Here is a 19,508-nt window from a genome sequence, read left to right on the forward strand (position 1 = left end):
ATAGTCCTTGCCCTCAAGAAGCTTATATTCAACTGGGAAGAGGGGGTGTGTGTGTTAAAATAAGCATATAGACAAGCAAGTACAAGGTCTATACCGGGTAATATTGTTAGCACCAGCAGAAGCCAATTACCTTTGGCTCCCTCTATCTCCCACAACCTCCCTGCTCCCCTGATCTTGCTGGATTTGAGATGACTTATTTATGACAACTTACCCTGCATCTCCGCTAAGCATTAGAATTAGCTGAGACAAGTGAACACTCTGGGTACTGCCAGGATTCCAGCTTAACAGGCAAGGATCAGGGGTCCAAATAATCAAATAGTTTGAAGCTCATATATACAACTACATGACTTGCCCTCTTCTCCCCAGGTTCCTGTCCCAGCGTGCCCTATTTAAAGGACTCGCTCCACGTGCCACACGGGCTGTACGTGGGCTACGTGGTAGACAGACTTTCCTTCCAATGGCTCAAGATTTGATTGGAAGGGAGGGTGGGGACTTCAAGGATGCTATAAGGCTCGGTTAAAAGGTCCTTTTCCATTCTCTTTACCAAGATCTGGCACCTTCTTGCCCCTCCTGTCCTCGCCACGCGCCCTGCAGCGCGCGCCGCTTCCTGAGTCGTCCCCTCCGGTGCGCCCCGCCCCGTTCTCGGGAGACAGCATCCTCGGCTGTAGCAGCAGGAGCCCCAGCCCCCGCCCTGACCCGGCAGCAGGTGCCTCCTCAGCCGGCCCCACCCGCTCGTTGTTCTTCCCTTTCCAAGCACACACCTCACCTTCCTTCTCTTGGCCAAGGTCCTCAGCCCCTTCAACCCTCACCCGCGCCCCAGCCTCTCTCCAGTCCCCTCCAAATGCAGGCTGCTGCCACCCTCCCGGAGGAGATCCGTTGGCTCTTGGAAGGTAAAGTCCGGAACCACCTCTGGTACCCTCCCCGCCCCCACCCCGGCTGCAGAAAGTTTTGAGGCGCTGAGGTTAAGAAAGGAAATGAGGCCTTGGGTAGTTTGGGGGTAGGCGTCCCCTAGCATGGGCTTCTCCTCTCACCTCGTATCATGATCTTCAGCCCAGTCTCACCTTCCTGCTTAAAGTGGGGCTGTGAGAGGTCTCTGGAAGTCTGTAGCCCTGCCAATGGTCTGTGCAAAGGTCTGGGGATGGAGCGGGGGTGGGGGGGGGGAGGTCAAGGTTTCTTGTGTGCTTGGTGAACCTGAAGGACTCTCCCATCTTACTTGGAGATGTTAGCCAGCGTGATCTTACACTAGTTATTTAACCTCTCTGGGCCTCAATTTCCCCATCTCTGAATGAGAGATTTAGGCTAGGCTGCCTCTTGGGTCTCTTCCAGATATAAATCAGTGATGTGGTGCCTTCCTCGGGGCAGGTTGCCACTCTTCTCTGTCAAGAGGTCTTGCCGACCATCAGTTATGGAATCACCCTAAAAAAGCATCCGAAGGCTAGTGGGCTGGTCCATTCTTTTTTTAACAGTTCCGACCACATCAAAACTTTAAGTTCCCAGGCTTAAAGCAGGCTTCACCATTGGGCAGTTGATGAAAGTTAACTCAGGCAGATGGGACTTTTTTAGATGAAAACTCCACTTAGAAACTCAAAAGTGACAGTAACTTTTATTCCTTTACCTGGCTTTTGAGGATGGGGTCATGGAATCTATACTTCATTAAATATCTCTTTATCAGACTTAATATTAGTCATGCTTTGGGAGGCGTGCTATGTTCCCCCCTTTCCACTTGAAATAATTGATTTCTTAGTTCCCTTAACCTCCTAGTAGTGCTATTGTGGAAAGAACATAGGCCTTGGATTTAGGAGGCCTCTTTTGTAGCCCTGGCTCTGCTCATGATGCAACCTTGGGCAAAGGATCTGGGTTCAAATACTATCTTTGTCACTTAGTATCTCTACCAAGTCACTTAACATTAATAGGCCTCAGGCTTTTTGTATAAAATTAGGGGGTTGCAGTTCTAAACAAATCCCATGATCTGGGTTCAGATGCCAAGTTTAGTATATACTGCCTTTGTGACTTTTGGCAAGGAAATCAATTTCTCTTTGTAGGCCTCAGTTTCCTCTTCTGTTAAATGAGGAGGAAAGATGGCATTTAAAATTCCTTCCAGGTATGATGTTCCACAGTTCAAATAATATCTTTGACAAAGGCCTTCAGTTCCTGTTCTTAACATTACGTTTCAGTTCTGGCTTATTCCTGTATAGTACTGTTCTTTACCAGACAGATGTTGCTTTGAGGTTGAGATACTCAGAATCCATTTTAATTATAACCTTCCTAAACTTTGGCTTTTGGAATGAGAAGCTGCTCGTACATTGAAGGGATCAGACTTCTTGACACCTTCCTCCACAGCATAAGATTTTTGTGTACAAATTACAAATTATTATTTTTTTTTTGGCTTAGAGGATACTGCTGAGGAGCCCAGTTTCTTCCCAGTTCTCCCTAAGTCTGGAATGCACTCTTCAAAGCCAACTGCAGGTGCTAGATGAGTTAATCCTAATTCTCCTATTTATTAGCACCCTCTACCTCTTGGAAATGCTTTTTATTTCCTTGCTTATGTACATGTATTTTCCTCCTCCCTAAAATGTAAGCTCCTTGAGGGTAGAGGCTGTTTCATTTTTATTTTCCTTTCCATAGGCGCTTAATAAAAATTTGCGGGATTAACTTGAATTCTCCCCTAACCTTGTGGGTTTTTTTTACATTGGCGTCTCACATACATATACAACATATATATGTGTACTATATATACAAACACTGTATATGTGCATACCACATATATACTATATATACATATACATACCATATACACCCAATACATATATACAACATATACACTATGTATACACATATGCTATTATATATACCATATATACAATATATTATTCACACTATGTACACCATATAGATATACTATATATATACACACTATATATATACCATATATACACACCACATATACATACAATATATACACTGTATATGCACACTATATACACACTATATATACATCTATACACTATATGCACACCATATACACATTATATACCACATATGCACACATACTATATGTACACACTATACACACATACTATATATGCACACTATACACACACACACACCCCTTATACCCACTACACACACAAAAATATATGACTATATATAACAGACTTCTCTAAACTCCTCTGCTGCTTTGCTCTGATGAAGGTAGGCCCAGAGCAAAACTCCTATTTGTTTGTTTTCAGTGGCTTTTGCATTAAGCTACCCCTTCAGCATTTTTGATGTGCGGGCATTTTATTGTTTGGAACTGACACTTTGGTAAACAACTCATTTCTGCACCTGCCACCTTCCTTTAACTTAGATTATTTTCTTGTTAGCTGACTGTTTTTAATTGAAGTCTTCAGATCTCCTTCTAAAGCAGGGCCTTTGTTTGCTGACAAGTATAGCAGGCTATGAATGGAGATTAATTGCATGTCACATACTTCTGTATCAAACTTGCTGTGTCTTAACAATCTGTATGGTGCTTGGGCCTCCTATTATATAAGGTGGAGTCTGAGGTTAAAATGTAAGGAGCTCACTTGGTTAACATATTTGTTAAGGACATTTTCGGAAAAGTTTACATTTAGGAGCCCATTTACCTCAAAGAATAGGTAGTAAGGAATAAACATAAGTAAAGATTCCTTTAGTGAGTGTGTTAGGAATTTGTCATTTGTGTGGTTTTTTGTGCTTACAGCAATATCAGGCAGCTGGTGGTGAAGTGCATAGAGCACTGGACCTTGAGTCAGGAAGACCTAAGTTCAAATCTAGCCAACCAGCTGTGTGACCTTGAGCAAGTTACTTAACCTCTATTTGCCTCGATTTCCTCAACTATAAGATGGGGATAAAAATAGCACCTACTTCTCAGGGTTGTTTTAAGGATCAAATGAGATATTATCTGTAAAAAGTGCTTGGCACAGTGCCTGACACATAGTAGGCACTATATAAATGCTTATTTCCTTTCCCCTTCCAATGGTGCACAGCTCCAAGTGTGAGTCAGCTGAGTACTATTTTTAAGAGAAGTGAAAATTTGAGCTGTTAGAATGTAGAGACACTTCTATGTTAGTTGCTGTTTGGAAAGAGAGAGAGAGAGAAGGGGGAGAACAAAAAAAAGAAAAATGAGGTGATGGGAATAGATGACATGTAATGTCCCTTCTAGCTCTAAATCTTTGATCTTATGATCAAACGTTATAGTTATCTTCAAGTATTTGAAGGGTTTTTATATGAAAGAGATATCAGACTTGCTTAACTCCACAGACAGAACTGAGGGTGGAAATTTAAAGGGGGCAGATTATATATCTCAAAGTAAGGAAAAACATCTTAACAGAGCTGAAAAAAAATGGAATGGGCTACCTCAGGAGGCTTGGTTCTTCCCTTACTAGAAGTTTTTTTAGCGAAAGCTGAACTTTTACTTTTGCATTTACCATTTACACTAAATGTAGCATTTATCACTCAGTCAGTAACTGGTACCAGTCAGTCAACTAGCCTTTGTTATGCATCTACTCTTTGCCAGGCGTGGAGCCAAGCTCTGAAGATACAAAGGAAGGCAAAAAAACAGTCAAGTGGGGTAGACATGTAAACAATTACATACAGACAACGTATATACAGGACAAATTGGAGGTAGTTGACAAAGGGAGAACATTAGCATTAAAGGGTAATAGGGAAAGACTTCTCATAGAAGATGGGATTTAAGCTGGGACTTTAAGATCGGAAGCCAGGGAGGGCAGGAGGTAGAGATGAGGAGAGAGAGAGAGAATTCCAGGCATGGGGGACAACCAGTGAAAATGCTTGGAGCTGAGAGATGGAGTGGCTTGTTTGAGAAACAAAGTGTCATTGGATCACAGTATATGCAGGTTTGGGGGGGATTTGGGGGACAGTAAGTTGTAAGAAGGCTAAAAAGGTAGAGGGTCTGGGTTTTATAGGACTTTAAATGCCAAACAGACATAAATGATTAAGGAGGTGATAGGGAGCCACTGGAGTTTATTAAATAGAGGAGTGATGTAGAGAGCTGGAGGGCACAGTAGATAGTGCAGCAGGCCTGGAGTCTCATCTTCCTGAGTTCAAATCTGGCCTCAGACACTTATTAGCTGTGTGACCCTGGACAAGTCACTTAACCCTGTTTACCCCAATTTCCTCATCTGTAAAATGAGCTGGAGAAGAAAATGGCAAACCATTCCAATATCTTTGCCAAGAGAACCCCAAATGGGGTCACCAAGAGTCAGATACAACCAAAAAACAACTGAATGATAACAACAAATGATCAGATCTGCCTTTTAGGAAGATCAGTTTGACAGCTGAGTGGAGGATGGACAGGAATGGGGAGAGATTTTAGGCATGGTACGTTCTAGAGTGGATTCATATCTGGACAAAGTGAACTCAGAGGATCATAGGACCATAGATTTAGAGCTGAAAGGGGTCTCAGCTACCATCTAGTCCAACCCTCCTCTCTCACTTTACAGATGAGGAAACTGAGGTCCAGATAGCTTACATGACTTGCCCATCGTCACACAGCCATTGCATGCCTGAGGTGACTCTTTCTGACTACAAGCCTGGTTCTGTTTCCACTGCTTTGTGTTGCCTCTGAGGCCCTGTTCAGCTCTTGTGTTCTGTGATTCTATATAGGTCCTGATTGTTACATAATCTCTCTGTGGAAGTTTTGGGGTACATGAGCTATACCACGAGTGTCTTTGTAAGTAGGGGGTAGAGAGGGCAGAGACAGATTATTGGATTTTCACAATGAATCACTAGGTTTATAAACTGAGACACAGGCACCTCCAGCAATGATTTAAGACAGGCCATTTACAGCCATAAACTCAAAGCTTGACTTATTTGTTTATTTACTGAACAGGATGACAAGAATATTTTTTTGATGGAGAAATGTGCTTTTAAAATTATGTATATTTTATATATATATATATATACATAATATATAACATTTGAGCAAATGTTTTGAATCATAAAAAACCATGAGCATAATTTCTTGGGTTTGGAATAAATCATTTTCCTTAAAAGCCTGGAAATGCTTTATTAGAGTTTTGGCAAAGATCAAAACAATAATAGTCAAGGAAATGGTCTCCTCCTGTCAAATGCTCCCAATAGAAATAGTAACTAGTTGCCTATCAACATATAAGTACATTACAGATAAGTACAACGAAGGGCATTCTCTGGATTTGTTGAAAGAAGAGGAAATATTCAGGTCTGTTTGTCAAATAACTTTGCTTTCAATGGAAGCTTTCTACAGCTTGTGACAGCAGCAGCTTGGGGGAAAAAAACCCAACAGAATGCTGTCAATGTGCATAGTCATTGTCATAGAGAGATATAAACTTAACCAGTATTTTCTTCATCTTTCTGGAAGGGCCTTTGAAGCAGAGGAAAAATATGGTGACTATAATCATTTGGGGGGGGAGGGGAGGAGCTTTTGTAAACAAGTGTGGCCTGATTATTGCTCAATATCTATTGAGTTGGCACCAGTTACCTACAAGGTATCCGAATCCTCCTGTCTGGACTACAAAATAAATAAAGTCCAAATAGGATCAACACAGCCAGCCACATGTTGTAACACTCTCAGTTTTAAGACACCCTGAAATGCCTATGGTTACTTACTTTAAACCACCTTTGAATGAAATAGCTATTAATCATTTCCTTCCAGATTACAGCCTCGATTTCTATTGGTTGATGCAGCCAACCATAAAATCTGATTCAGTACAGTAAAACCATGGCTATCTGGAAATCTTTGGGAATAATTGTTCTGAATACTTGGAGTATTTTAACTATTTTGGATGGAGAACTTTCTAAAAATGTTTTACGTACAAGAATACTTAGGGGAAATGGAACTTAGTCTTTTCTTATGAATGCTACTAATTGTATTGAATTGTACTGAAATATGATACTCTCAGTGCCCATTGAATGTGTCTGCCATATACAAAGTAGCTCTTGCATTTTGGAAAGGTGCCTTTGGCAAACTTATGGGGAAACATGGGCAAGAGTCACACAGGATGGGCAGGCATGGGTGGGTTGCAATCTGTAATACTGGAGTGAACCCTCACATCGATAAGATCACAGATCCATTGGGAGTTAAGTAGTGCTCTGCTTTTTGAATTGTGTTTATTGTTTTCTTACTGTTCTTGTAGTTTTGTTTCTTACCTTGCTATCAGCTGCCATATTCCCTGAGTGTCAGTGTACCTGTTTATAAAATAGACCCCCTTACCTTTCAGAAGAGAACTCCAGTTTCTGATTTGCTGCTGGGCTCAGAAACCAGCTATCTAAGCTTGCTAGAATTTTGTGTAAAATAAAAGTGAGTAGGTTTTGAAGGGCCCTCTTGTGAGCAAATTGCCTGATTTTAGTGTTTAGACTTTGTGACATCTATTCTGACTGCTCATAGATCATTTTTGCTTCCTCCTATTTGACTGTTGTCTGAATAGCTGATAACCAGATAGGTGAATTATTATTGTAAATTTTTCCTTCTTCCAAAGATTCATGAAAAAGATTATTTTTTTCTTCTTTCAATGTGGATATTAGTACATAGAGGACTCTTAATTCAATCAACAAGCACTTAATAAGTACCAGCTATATATAGGGTACTGTGATAGATGCTGGGCATGCCAGGACCGAAAAAAAAAAAAAGAAACAGCCCCTCACCTCAAAGAGCTTACAGTCTATTGGTCAGAAACAACATACACAGATAAATTAATACAAAATTATGTGTCCAGAGGCAGTCTGGTAGTGGAGAGAGTATTAGATGTAGCATCAGAGTTAACCTTTCTGAGTCCCAGATTTTTCATCTATAAAAGAGAGTGGCCTAGATAACTTCTAAGGTTCCTTCCAGGGCAGCTAGGGGGCTCCACAGTGCACAGAGCCCCAAGCCTGGAGTCAGGAAGACTTATCTTCCTGAGTTCAAATCTGGCCCCAGACACTTACTAGCTGTGTGACCTAGGACAAGTCACTTGACACTGTTTGCCTCAGTTTCCTCATGTGTAAAATGAGTTGGAGAAGGAAATGGCAAACCACTGCAGTTAATATGACACCTACCTTAGGGTTATTGTGAGGCTCCAATGAGATAACATATGTATAATGCTTTGGAAAACTTAAAAACACTAGATAAGTACTAGCTATTGTTATTTTTTAGCATTATGAAAGAAGTTAGGTTTGACATTTTAGCATGTTTATGGAGTCTTTTAAAAAAAAGATATTCTCGTTTATAGGTCTTGTTTTTCACATCTTGGAAACCACCAGATGGAAGGTTCTACAAGTTTAGCTATTTTATCCTTTCGATGTTGTTTTCCCTGTGTTTCAGATATATTGCCTACTTTATCTAGTATGTCAGTGCTGCAGGATAGGTTGGGTGGTTCCACCAGATGGTTTGTCAAGCTCAGTTGCATTGTCTAAGTTTATTCTTAAATTCTTTCAAGGGAAAAGATAGTGAAGGCTGTCATTTGCTAATGATGTAACTTTTTATTCTTTGGCATTTTCTTTATTTTCTTCCTTTTTTATTCATCTATTTACTTACATTTAATTTTCATTTTTCTTAATTACATGTAAACAAAAATTTGTAATATTCACTTGAAAAAATTTTAGTTCTGGATTTTTTCCCTTCCTCGTTCCCCTTGCCCCTTTTTGAGAAGGCAAGCAATTTGATACTGATTACATATGTGCAGTCATGCAAAACATTTCCATGTTAGCCAGGTTGCAAAAGAAAATGCAGACCAAACCCCTCCCAAGAATAATAAAGGAAGTATAAAAAGTATGCTTCAATTTACTTTCAGATTCTATCAGTTCTTTCTCTGGAGGTGAATAGCATTTTTCATCATAAGTCCTTCAGAATTTTCTTGGACCATTGTATTACTGAGAATAGCTAAGTCATTTACCATTCCTGCTTTTTTGTTGTTTGTTTTTGGTGAGGCAGTCAGGGTAAGTGACTTGCCCGGGGTCAAACAGCTAGTAAGTGTCAAGTGTCTGAAGCCATATTTGAGCTTGGATCCTCCTGACTCCAAGGCTAGAGCTCTATCTACTGTGCTACCTAGCTGCCCCAGCTAAGTCATTTACAGTAGATCATCATACAGTGTTGCTGTTACTGTATATAATGTTCTCCTGGTTCTGCTCATTTCACTTTGCATCAGTTTGTGTAAGGTTTCTAGCATTTTCTAATCACTAGCAGCTTAGCCTTTTATCAAGACTGTTGTCTTAACACTGAAATATCATGGGGAAACGAAGTTTTTCTGTGTTCTGACAAGCCTTTTCCTAACATATAGTGAGATCTGGGAGTGGGCGTGGGTGCTGTAGGACTCAGTAAGCCAGAGAAATGGTGGAGGCAGCTAGGTGGATAGAGCCCTGGACCTAGAATCAGGAAAACTTGAGTTCAAACATATCTCAGATACTTACTAGCTCTGTGATCCTGGGTAAGTCACTGAACCTCTGTTTGCCTCAGTTTTCTTATCTATAAAATGGGGATAATAATAGTAACTACCTCTCAAGATTGTTGTGAGGGCAAATATTTGCAAAGTACTTTGCAAACCTGAAAGTACTATATAAATACTAGATATTATGGAAGGAAGAAAATCTATACCAGGGAAGGAGGAGTTCATGTGCAAGGGACATGACAAGGACTGTCTTTAGAGAGATAAAATATCCTTGCTTATACACACTTTAAATGGGCCAAAGTTGAATATGAGATCAGTTATACTTTCAAAGATACTGGATAATATAGATGATAAGCAATGAGAATCCTATTCAAGATCTCCACTGACTAGGAGTGTTGACCAAATGCAATAAGATGGCATTCTAATTAGTTTTAATTCAGATAAATGTAAAATCCTGAACGTGGTTCAAAAAATCAACTGTTCAAATAGAGGATAGTAGAGACTTGGTTAGACAGCAAGTAGTTTAAGTTAAGATAACAATCTTTTATTAAGTGCCTACCATATGCCAAGCACTGTGCTTAATAATGGGGATTCAAAAAAAAGGCAAGAGACAGTTTCCTGCCCTTAAGGAGATCAGGGACTGATGGGGGAGATAAGGTGAAGACAACTGTTAATAGTCAGGATAAGTTGGAGATCATCATCAGAGGGAAGGCACTAGCATTAAAGTTACAGAGAGCGCTATTCTAGCTGATGTGAGGAAAATCTTAATAATCAGGGATGTCCAAATATAAATGTAGTGAGTTTTCCATCACTGAAAGTATCCATATATATCAGTGTTCTCTAACTTTTCAAAAATTGTTTACTCCTATGACTAAAGCAGGTGGCGTAGTGGATAGAGCGCCAGGCCTGGAATCAGGAAGATTCATCTTCCTGAGTTCAAATCTGGTCTCAGACATTTGCTAGCTGTGTGACCCTGGGTAAGTCATTTAACCATCTTGCCTCAGCTTCCTCATCTGTAAAATGAGCTGGAGAAGAAAATGGCAAAGAACTCCAATATCTTTACCCCCAAACCTCAAATAGGGTCATGAAAAGTCAGACATGACTGAAAAACAACTCAATGATTAAAGCATTTTGAGTTATGTATTCTCAATATATGTGTACTTATAAATTATGTGCAGGTACTACTTGCTATATTAAGAACATCTACATTTTAACATTTATACAAAATAGACATGAGATATGTGATTTATGAGATATAAAGGTGAAAGAAAATACTTCATTTTCTAATGATACAAAGAACCTTTTTGTTCTTGCAAAAAATGAGAGCAAAATAATGATATATTTAGCAAGAGCAATGTGATTGAATATGCTTCATTATTTTTTAAAATCTTGATTTAACACTTTGATTTGAATGTATTGGTCTAAGCTAAATTTATTTTGATGTTTAGTTTTATGTAAGAGCAGAAAAAAATGCTTTATAAAGATCCATAGATCCATTAGGAAGAAAGGCATCATTGGCTGGGCTTACCAACTCATAATATTCCATTTTCAATCCTATCCACCAGTTATAGGAAGAGTGTTGAAATTTAGCTAGTTGAAACCTCATCTTTCCTGATGTCAATCATTTGTTCTTGCAAGCTAGTCAGATGTTCCATTTTTGTATTTTTAACAAATGGGTTCAAAAGCCACTTAGACTATTCATTTGGAAGATTTTTAAAGTGCACAGATCAGAGAGTTTTTTAGTGACAAACTTAACACTGTTTTCAGCAAATGCAGTGAGGGGAGAAAGAATTTCCATGTGGAGAAGGTATTCAGTATCATGACTATCAGATGCTGCAGAAAGGTCCAGAAGAAAGAAGATGGAGAAAAGGCCATTCAACTTGGTTGTTAGGAAATCATTGGTGATTATGGAGAGAGTTGTGTCTGTTGAGTAAGGAGACAAGGATAATGGTGAATTCAAGATCCTGAGAGACTGGATGGAGAATGGCATTATCCACAGAAATAAGGATGTGCAGAGGAGAAGTGTGTTTTGGGAAGGAAGATAATGTAGTGAGATCTTCAGTGCAGGCCACTAACCAACCTTGTCTGCTCATCCTGTGTGGCTGGATCACTCTGCCACAACTAAAAATGAAAAAGGTCAGGGCTGGGCTCTTATCTGCCACTGCCTCAGGGCACAGAGGAGCCCCCAGGTAATCTAGGAGACCAAGGGTGGCTAATTCTTGGAGGAGGGGTGGATTTTCTCTTCTCAGCTGCTGCTGTCACCTGGATCGTGGTGCAAAATGGGAGAGGATGGGAGCTTACACAAGTAGATGAGGTCAATTATAGGAGGGAGTAGAGTGGGAGAGCATTGCTTGTTGGGTAAATGTCATGGTATAAATTGTGTGGAAGACAAACCTCATGATTGGCTATTGCAGGGAAGGTGGCCTCTGACTTATCTTCCATTGGATTGTTTCCCCCTTGAGGTCATACCATGGCCCCCACTTTGGAGATCACCGCTATAGCTGACCTCTGGTGCTCTGTGATTCTATATGTTATTTAGTCATTTTTCAGTCATGTTTCACTGTTTGTGACCCCTTTTGGGGTTTTCTTGGCAAAGACACTGCAGTGGTTTGCAATTCCTTTCTCTAGCTCATTTTACAGATGAGGAAACTGAGGCAAACAAGCGTAAGTGACTTGCCCAGGGTCACACAACTAGTCAGTGTCTGAGGCCAGATCTGAACTCATGAAGTGGTGTCTTCACGATTCGAAGCCCGGTGCTCTATCCACTGTGCCACCTACCTGCCTTCTATATATCAAAAAACAAATTTCATCAAACATTTTTTTAAATTGAATGTCAGCACACCTCTTTTTGAGTGTTCTACTTCCTGATGAATTTCCAAAAAGATTCTTAATTCTCCCAAAATGAAAATCACAAAAATGTTGGCCCCAGATTGGTAGTTTGGTTTCTAGTGGGAAACTCATTTAAGATTACATTTGTTTTACAGGGTTTTTTCTGGGTGAGGGCTGTACAAGTGTACTGGCTGCCTATTTCTTTTTTCTCATGAGCAGGAGGAGGCATAAAAAATAAATGTCACACATTTCTTGGATCATAGGACAGAAGCAATCAGGCAGCATGGAACATAACACTACACAGTGTGCTGACGACTCTTGTGCTCCATTTCCCTTCTTGCACACACAAACAAAGCTGGTGGCTCTGATTTCAACCTTGTCATCCAGGATGGGTTTTACTGCTTCAGAAATGGCTTCAAGGGTCACAGTTGATGGTTAGATTTTTTTTAAAAAGCTCAAAATTAATCTTAAAGTGAAAGTTTAAATATCATCTCCAGCCCCTCTTCCATTTGTTCTTAATGGATGTGAAAATGAACAAGGTAATGTTTTGTTCCCATGGCTGAAATGGAGCTGGATAAATAAATTAGACACTGGTCTATGAGTGCTTTGTTTCTGGGAGTTGTTTGAGTGAATATTGAATTTACCAGGGCCTTGTCCTTATGTTGTAGTTGGGCCAAAGAGGCGACAATTGTGGATTATTTTTGTACTCCCAGAAACTCACTGAGATCTTCTGGAAGCCATTTAACATCTTTGGACTTCATCTTTAAATGGCCTGAATAACTCAGAGCAAAGTGTATAGACGACTGGCCCACAAGTCAGAAAGACCTGTTTCTGCCTCCATGGAGGCATGGACAAATCACCTGCCCTCTCAGTGCCTTAGGTATTTCTTTAAGACTGAATTTTAAAAAGTTTCTGATCTTGATTGGTGCAGGGGGTTTTCACTACAAGAATTCTCCATACTGAGGAAATCATACACTAGGACTAAAAGCAAACCTATAACTCAAGGAGGGACTGGCAGGTTTAATGAACTTGTGTAAAACACCCAGAAATCCTCGAATGAAATTCAAGGGGTTTCCATCCTTTTCAGGTAGGGGAAACTGTGTCCAGTTAAAAAATTGTTGTTCAGTTGCGTCTGACTCTTTGTGAACCCATTTGGGGTTTTCTTGGCAAAGATATTGGAGTGGTTTGCCGTTTTGTTCTCCAGATTTATAGATTTACAGTTTATAGATGAGGGAACTGAGGGAAACAGGGTGAAATGATTTGCCCAGGGTCATGCAGCTACTAAGTGTGTGAGGTCAGATTTGAACTCAGGAAAATGAGTCTTCCTGACTCTAGACCTGGCACTTTATCCACTGTGCCAGCTAGTTGTCCCAGTTAAAAATTATCGGGCAGGCATGAAAGATGAAAAAAAGCAACATGATATGGAGGAATGAGGGCTAGACTTGGAGTCAGCCTGACTTGAACTCCTGCTGGCTAAGTGATGGTGGACAAATCACTTGATCCCTCATTTTCCCCCCAGGCCACCCTCTAAAACAGTATGTTACAGATGAATAGAGGGGATTTGCACATGAGGAGTACCTTACATTAATGAAATTGGTCAGTCAAGAAACATTTATGAAGTTCCTACTATGTCCTGCTATTAGCTTAGCACATAGTACTAAGCTAAATTACAGGTCTGGATAAAAAAAAGATGAAATAGCATCCTACTCACAAAATTTCTTCTTTATCCATAAGTTCATGTATTTGACTAGAGATGGTGCCACAGCTGACTAATGTGGTGTGTTTCAAAAGCGCAGCTTATAAGTTAGGTGTTTGAACTCTGGGGTACCACATCACACCTATCAGATTGGGTAACATGACAAAACAGGAAAATGATAAATGTTGGAGAAGATGTGGAAAAATTGAAACACTAATGCATTGTTGGTGGTGCTATAAACTGGTCCAACCATTCTGGAGAGCAATTTGGAACTATGCCCAAAGGGCTATAAAATGTGCATACCCTTTGACCCAGCAATAGCACTTCTAGGGCTGTATCCCAAAGTGATCAGACAAATGGGAAAAGGACCCACATGTGCAAAAAAATATTTACAGCAGCTCTTTTTGTGGTGGCAAAGAATTGGAAATTGAGGGGATGCCCATCAATTGGGGAATGGCTGAACAAGTTGTGGTATATGAATGTAATGGAATACTATTATGCTATAAGAAATGATAAGCAGGTGGACTTCAGAGAAACCTGGAAAGCCTTCTATGGACTTATGTTGAGTGAAGTGAGCAGAACCAGGAGAACGTTGTACACAGCAATAGCCACGTTGTGTGATGACTAACTTTGATAGGCTTAGCCCGTTTCAGCAATGCAAGGATCTAAGACATCTCCAAAAGTCTCGTGATGGAAAATGCTGTCCACATCTAGAGAAAGAACCATGGAGTTTGAATGCAGACCAAAGTATACTGTTTGCTCTTTTTTCTTCTTTCTTGTGGTTCCTCCTGTTGGTTCTAATTCTTCTTTACAACATGACTAATGTGAAAATATGTTTAATAGGAATGTATATATAGAGCCTATATCAGATTGCATGCCATCCTGGAGAGGGAGGTTAGGAGGGAGGGAGAGAAAATTTAAAACTCAAAAGTTTATGGAAATGATTGTTGAAAACTAAAAGTAAATTAATTTATTTAAAAAAATAGAATGAAAAAGTTAGGTGTTTGAAACTTGGGAAGCATTTTCTCTTAGGAAAACAATGTTATAATTGGTGTTTAGGTTTCCAGGGCAGCCCACAAATACTTTTTTAACCCCTAGTATATCTAAAATATAATCTCTTCTGTAGAATGTAACCACCAAATATAATAATACAGTTATCCCTTCCATATCATGACCTTCCCCATTGCAATTTTGATATATTGCAGGTTGGCATAAGAAATTAACTGGGATTTTTGGGGGAGTTTTGTGGAAGACAGACGACATGCAAAGGCCAGCAGATGACACAGAAAAAGTTTAGAAACTCAGGAATGCATGAAACATATTTATAGTATCAATCCACATTTTACAATAAGGTACTGTAAAAGAAAAAGAAAAAATTCAGACTTCTCTGGTACAAAGAGATGATCAAAAAATTTTACTCGAATTTTCCAGGTCATGGGGATGCCATGCCCCTACCCCGCCCCTGTGAAGTGGAAGGGATAACTGTATTTCTTTGAGGAAATGTGCTCAGAGCTCCAGTACCAGGAAAGGCAATTTTTATCATGTCTCCATCCTCCCACTTGCCAGGCAATGAGAGCTTGGACTACCAGTTCCAAGTCACTGGTTTTGGGGCAAGGGATACAGCAGCACGAGGTTCAGAAATGTAACGATCAGTTCTTGTGCCTGAGACGCACCGGCAATTGGAAGACTATACGAAATCATGTTTTCTTTTAAAATAACAGGTAACATTTATATGTTGGTTTAAGATTTACAGAGGGCTTTATGTGTGTTATGTCATTGAAGCTTCACAACAAATCTGTGAGTTCTACTATTATTCCCCATTTAACAAAAGAAACTGAGAGATTTGCCCAGGTTTTGACAACTAGAAATTATATATGGTAGGTTTGAATTCAGGTCTTTCTGACTCTGAATCTAACATGGCCTATGCCACCTCCCTGCTTCTTGAAATCATCTTTTAAAAATCGATTGAGGGAGATCTTGGATAGCAGATGAAAAGGTATTGAGGGGGAAACTTTGGGCAACCTTGTGGTACCTAGGACAGCACCAGGTTGTTGCTGGAGACATTGATGCTTGCAGTGAAGATACAGGGCAGTGTTGGGGAGGAGCTCCCTTTAGGTACAGGTATGAATAGGAAGAAGTGGGCCACCTGGGAGCTTCCAATACTAAATAATTATCCTTGTTAACTTGGTGCTAAATTCAGTTGTTTCCACATGCTTAAGGAAAAATCATAATAAAAATATCTTGCATTTATATAATATTTTAAAGTTTGCAAAGTGCTTTATATATATTATATCATTTGATCCTCACAACAACCCTGGGAAGGAGGTGCTGTTATTATCCCCATTTTATAGATAAAGAAACCGAGGCAAACAGAGTTTCAGTGACTGCATGGAAACCTCTAGTAACTGTCTGAGGCATTGTCTAAATACAGGTATTCTCTCTGGACTCTAAGCTCAGAGCCCTAGGCACTGTGCCACCTAGCTGCCTCATGCTGCCCATGCCCACCAAAATGTCTTGGTTGCTCCCTGTCTTTACAGCTCTGCAGGGGCTAGTTGGGAGCAGAGAAATGGAGTTGGGACGCTGGAGGGGAAAAGTGGAAATGGGGGGGGCAAGGAGTAAAGATGGCTGAGCATAGGAACAGGGATAGATAGGAAAGCATCAGAATTGGGGCTTCTGAAAAGAAAATGGGAAGCAGGAATCAGGACTGAAGAGGGAGGTGAAGAATTGTCATAAGGATCTCTCAGCCAGGGCAGGATCAGGTTCTTTGTCCCTTCTTTCCCCTTGCCCTCTCCTGACAGCTCCTTGTGGATGGATTCTGACAGACTAACTGCACTGGAATGAGTGAAGTGAGAAGGGAGGCAGTCCGGTTAAGGCAGGGGTCCCCCGAGACAATGTAACTGGGTTGGCAGGTATTTGGTGAATGGGAAAACAGTCCCAGAAAGGGGGAAAGGTTTGTTCCATGGCATTGAAAGCATCTGTAAATTAAGTATGGATTTTAGAATCCCTGAAAGTGTGGGGTCATAAAACCTCAATACAGTTAGTTCAGTGGTTGCTTTTTAAAATCAATCAACAAGCATTTAAGTGCTTAATGTATGCCAGGCACCATTCTAGGTGCTGGGGATGTAGACAGAAAGAATGAAGCAGTCCCCAAACTCAAGGAGCTCACATTCTAATGGCCCTTCAACCCCAAACCTTTGTGGCAAGGGCATACTGATATTCTAGAAACATCTGTGGGAATGTGTCACCATTTCAGGCAGGCATACCACTGAAATGCTTTAGAAATCTTTTAACTCAAATGTTTTTGCAAAATGCTTCCTCCAGTCAAATTGAGTGGCTCCTGGTCTGTGGAAGTGTTTGCAGGAACATTTGGCCATTCTTTGCTTCAATTCAACATTTACTTCAATGAATGACTGAAACAAATGTTTCTATTTTGGAAGCCTTCACAGCAAATAAAATGATGATAATTGAAAGTAAATGCTCACATTGTTGTAGCAAAATGAAATGGAAGGCTAGTATTTTTTGTGGCTGAAGAAAAAAGTAATTTTCTTTACCATTTAGATATGGCTAGGGCAAATCACTTGACCTCTGTGGGACTCAGTTTATTCACCTGTAAAATGAGGGGGCAAATGGATTAGATGGATCTTTAAGGTCCCTTCTAGTCTAAATTCCATGATCTTTTGAGCAGTGATCACTAGCTTGGTTTCTCACTTAATAGGAAGACTTTAGCATGACAAAAAGAGACAATAGTTTTCCTTTAAGAAATTCTGCTTTTAGCAATTGTACTGAAAAATTTTGCCTCCAATAATCTATGTAACGCATATTTCAAACCTTAAAATACAATATAATTAAAAGTTTTCACTACATGGGGTCATTATATTTTGGGAAACCTCAGAAATTTTCAACAGCTTACTTAGACATCTTGACATGTGCTTGCCTATATTTATAGCTTACTTGTCTGTCTTTGTCCAAGCTACGTTATCTTTAATATTCCTATATCACTAGGTCAAGATAATCCAGGAGAATGCATTCGGAATCTCCATTAGTCACTTAACCTCTGTCTGCGTCAGTTTCCTTAACTATAAAATGGGGATAATAATAGCACCTACCTCTCAGGGTTATTATGAGGATCAAATGAGATAATTTTTAAAAAGTGCTTAGCACAGTGTCTGGCACATAGTAGAGCTTAATAAATGTTTCCTTACTTCCCTTCTCCCTGTTGGGAAGTTACAATGTCTTTACCTGTCCTAAAGAACTTAAGAAGAAAGCAATGAAAATTTGTAAAGTTTATTTCAGGTTTTTGGACTGGTTTCCTTTAGGCGCTTCTTTTTGTTGTCCAGTCATTTTCCAGTCCTGTCACCCTCTTCATGACCCTATTTAGGGTTTTCTTGGCAAAGATACTGGAGTGGCTTGCCATTTTTTTTTCTCCAGCTCATTTTACAGATGAGGAAACTAAGGCAAACAGTGTTAAGTGACTTGCCCAGAGTCACACAGCTAGTAAGTGTGTGAGGCCAGAGATGAGTCTTCCTGACTCTAGGCCTGGCACTCTGTCCACTGTGCCACCCAGCTGAGCTCTTTTAGTCTTAGAAACATTTATAGGCTAATTTATAGATGAGGTGGTATTGTATTGTAGAAGAAGAGGACAGTAAGTGGTCCAATGGTAAGGTGCCTCATTTCTAATCCTTTCCCTCTTCAACGTTGGTAGCGCATTTCCAAATATAGCCAAAGAACAGAGTAAATTCATATAGTGTTATCCTTGTGAAATTATAAGAACCATAGACTCTCAGAGCTGGAAGGAAGCTTAGGACCTAAAACACTAGATCTGACTGGAAGGAATCTTTAGAACCTGGAACTTTAGAGCCAGAAGGGAGCTTAGAACACAGAATGTCAGAGCTAGGAAGAGCCTGAGGTCCTATAATGTTAGACCTGGAAAGGCTTTGGATATAGAAGGTCAAAGTTGCAAGGGATGTTAGAGACCATCTAATTGAACTCTTTCATTTTATAGCGGAAGAAACAGAAAGACACCTTTTTGGTCCTATTATTATGAGGCAACTGTGTATCACGTGTGTTTCAACAATTCTGAATCCTAAGTGCTGAGGGGATTACACAAGAGGAATAAAGCACAATCCTTGCCTTGGCTTATGGTTGCGGAGCATAAAACATGGACAAAGAATGTCTAGGTTTGAGAGGGCTGTAAACTTAGTATGTCAGCAGTGTGATGCAGCAGCTGGAAAAGCTAATGTGCCCCTAGAATGTATAATAGGCTTAATGAGAGAGATGATGATCCTGCTGTACTCCGTTCTGGTCAGTCCATATCTGAAATTCAGTTCTCAGTGACATATTCTAAGGTGGGCATTGGCATGCTGGAGCATCTAAAGAAGGGTAAGCAGAAAGGGACTCAAAACCATGTTATATAAAGAACAGTAAAAGGAACTAGAGATGTTGAGCCTGGAGAGAAGATGACAATAGGTAGGGCGGTCTAGTGGGGAAGATGGTGTCTGTATTAATTTTAAAGGATTGCCACAAGAAAAGAGGATTGCTTAACCTTGGATAGGAAGAATTAGAATCAATAGGTCAAAGTTTTAAGGCAAGGATTTTTGACCAAGAAT

At 40.1% G+C, this 19,508-nt stretch overlaps 1 protein-coding gene across 1 annotated transcript in view; it reads left to right on the forward strand.

Moving 5' to 3' along the window:
- The first annotated feature begins 530 nt into the window (after positions 1-530).
- SKAP1 (src kinase associated phosphoprotein 1) overlaps positions 531-19,508 on the forward strand; it is a 390,080-nt gene continuing 371,102 nt past the window's right edge. Inside the window, exon 1 of the mRNA XM_020997310.1 lies at positions 531-890. Coding sequence (XP_020852969.1) covers positions 842-890 — 49 coding nt within the window. The 5' untranslated portion in view covers positions 531-841. The remainder of the gene's footprint in view (positions 891-19,508) is intronic.

Source organism: Phascolarctos cinereus, unplaced genomic scaffold, assembly GCF_003287225.1.
Source record: "Phascolarctos cinereus isolate Bilbo 61053 unplaced genomic scaffold, phaCin_HiC Scaffold_5;HRSCAF=322, whole genome shotgun sequence".
Classification (NCBI taxonomy): Eukaryota; Metazoa; Chordata; class Mammalia; order Diprotodontia; family Phascolarctidae; genus Phascolarctos; species Phascolarctos cinereus.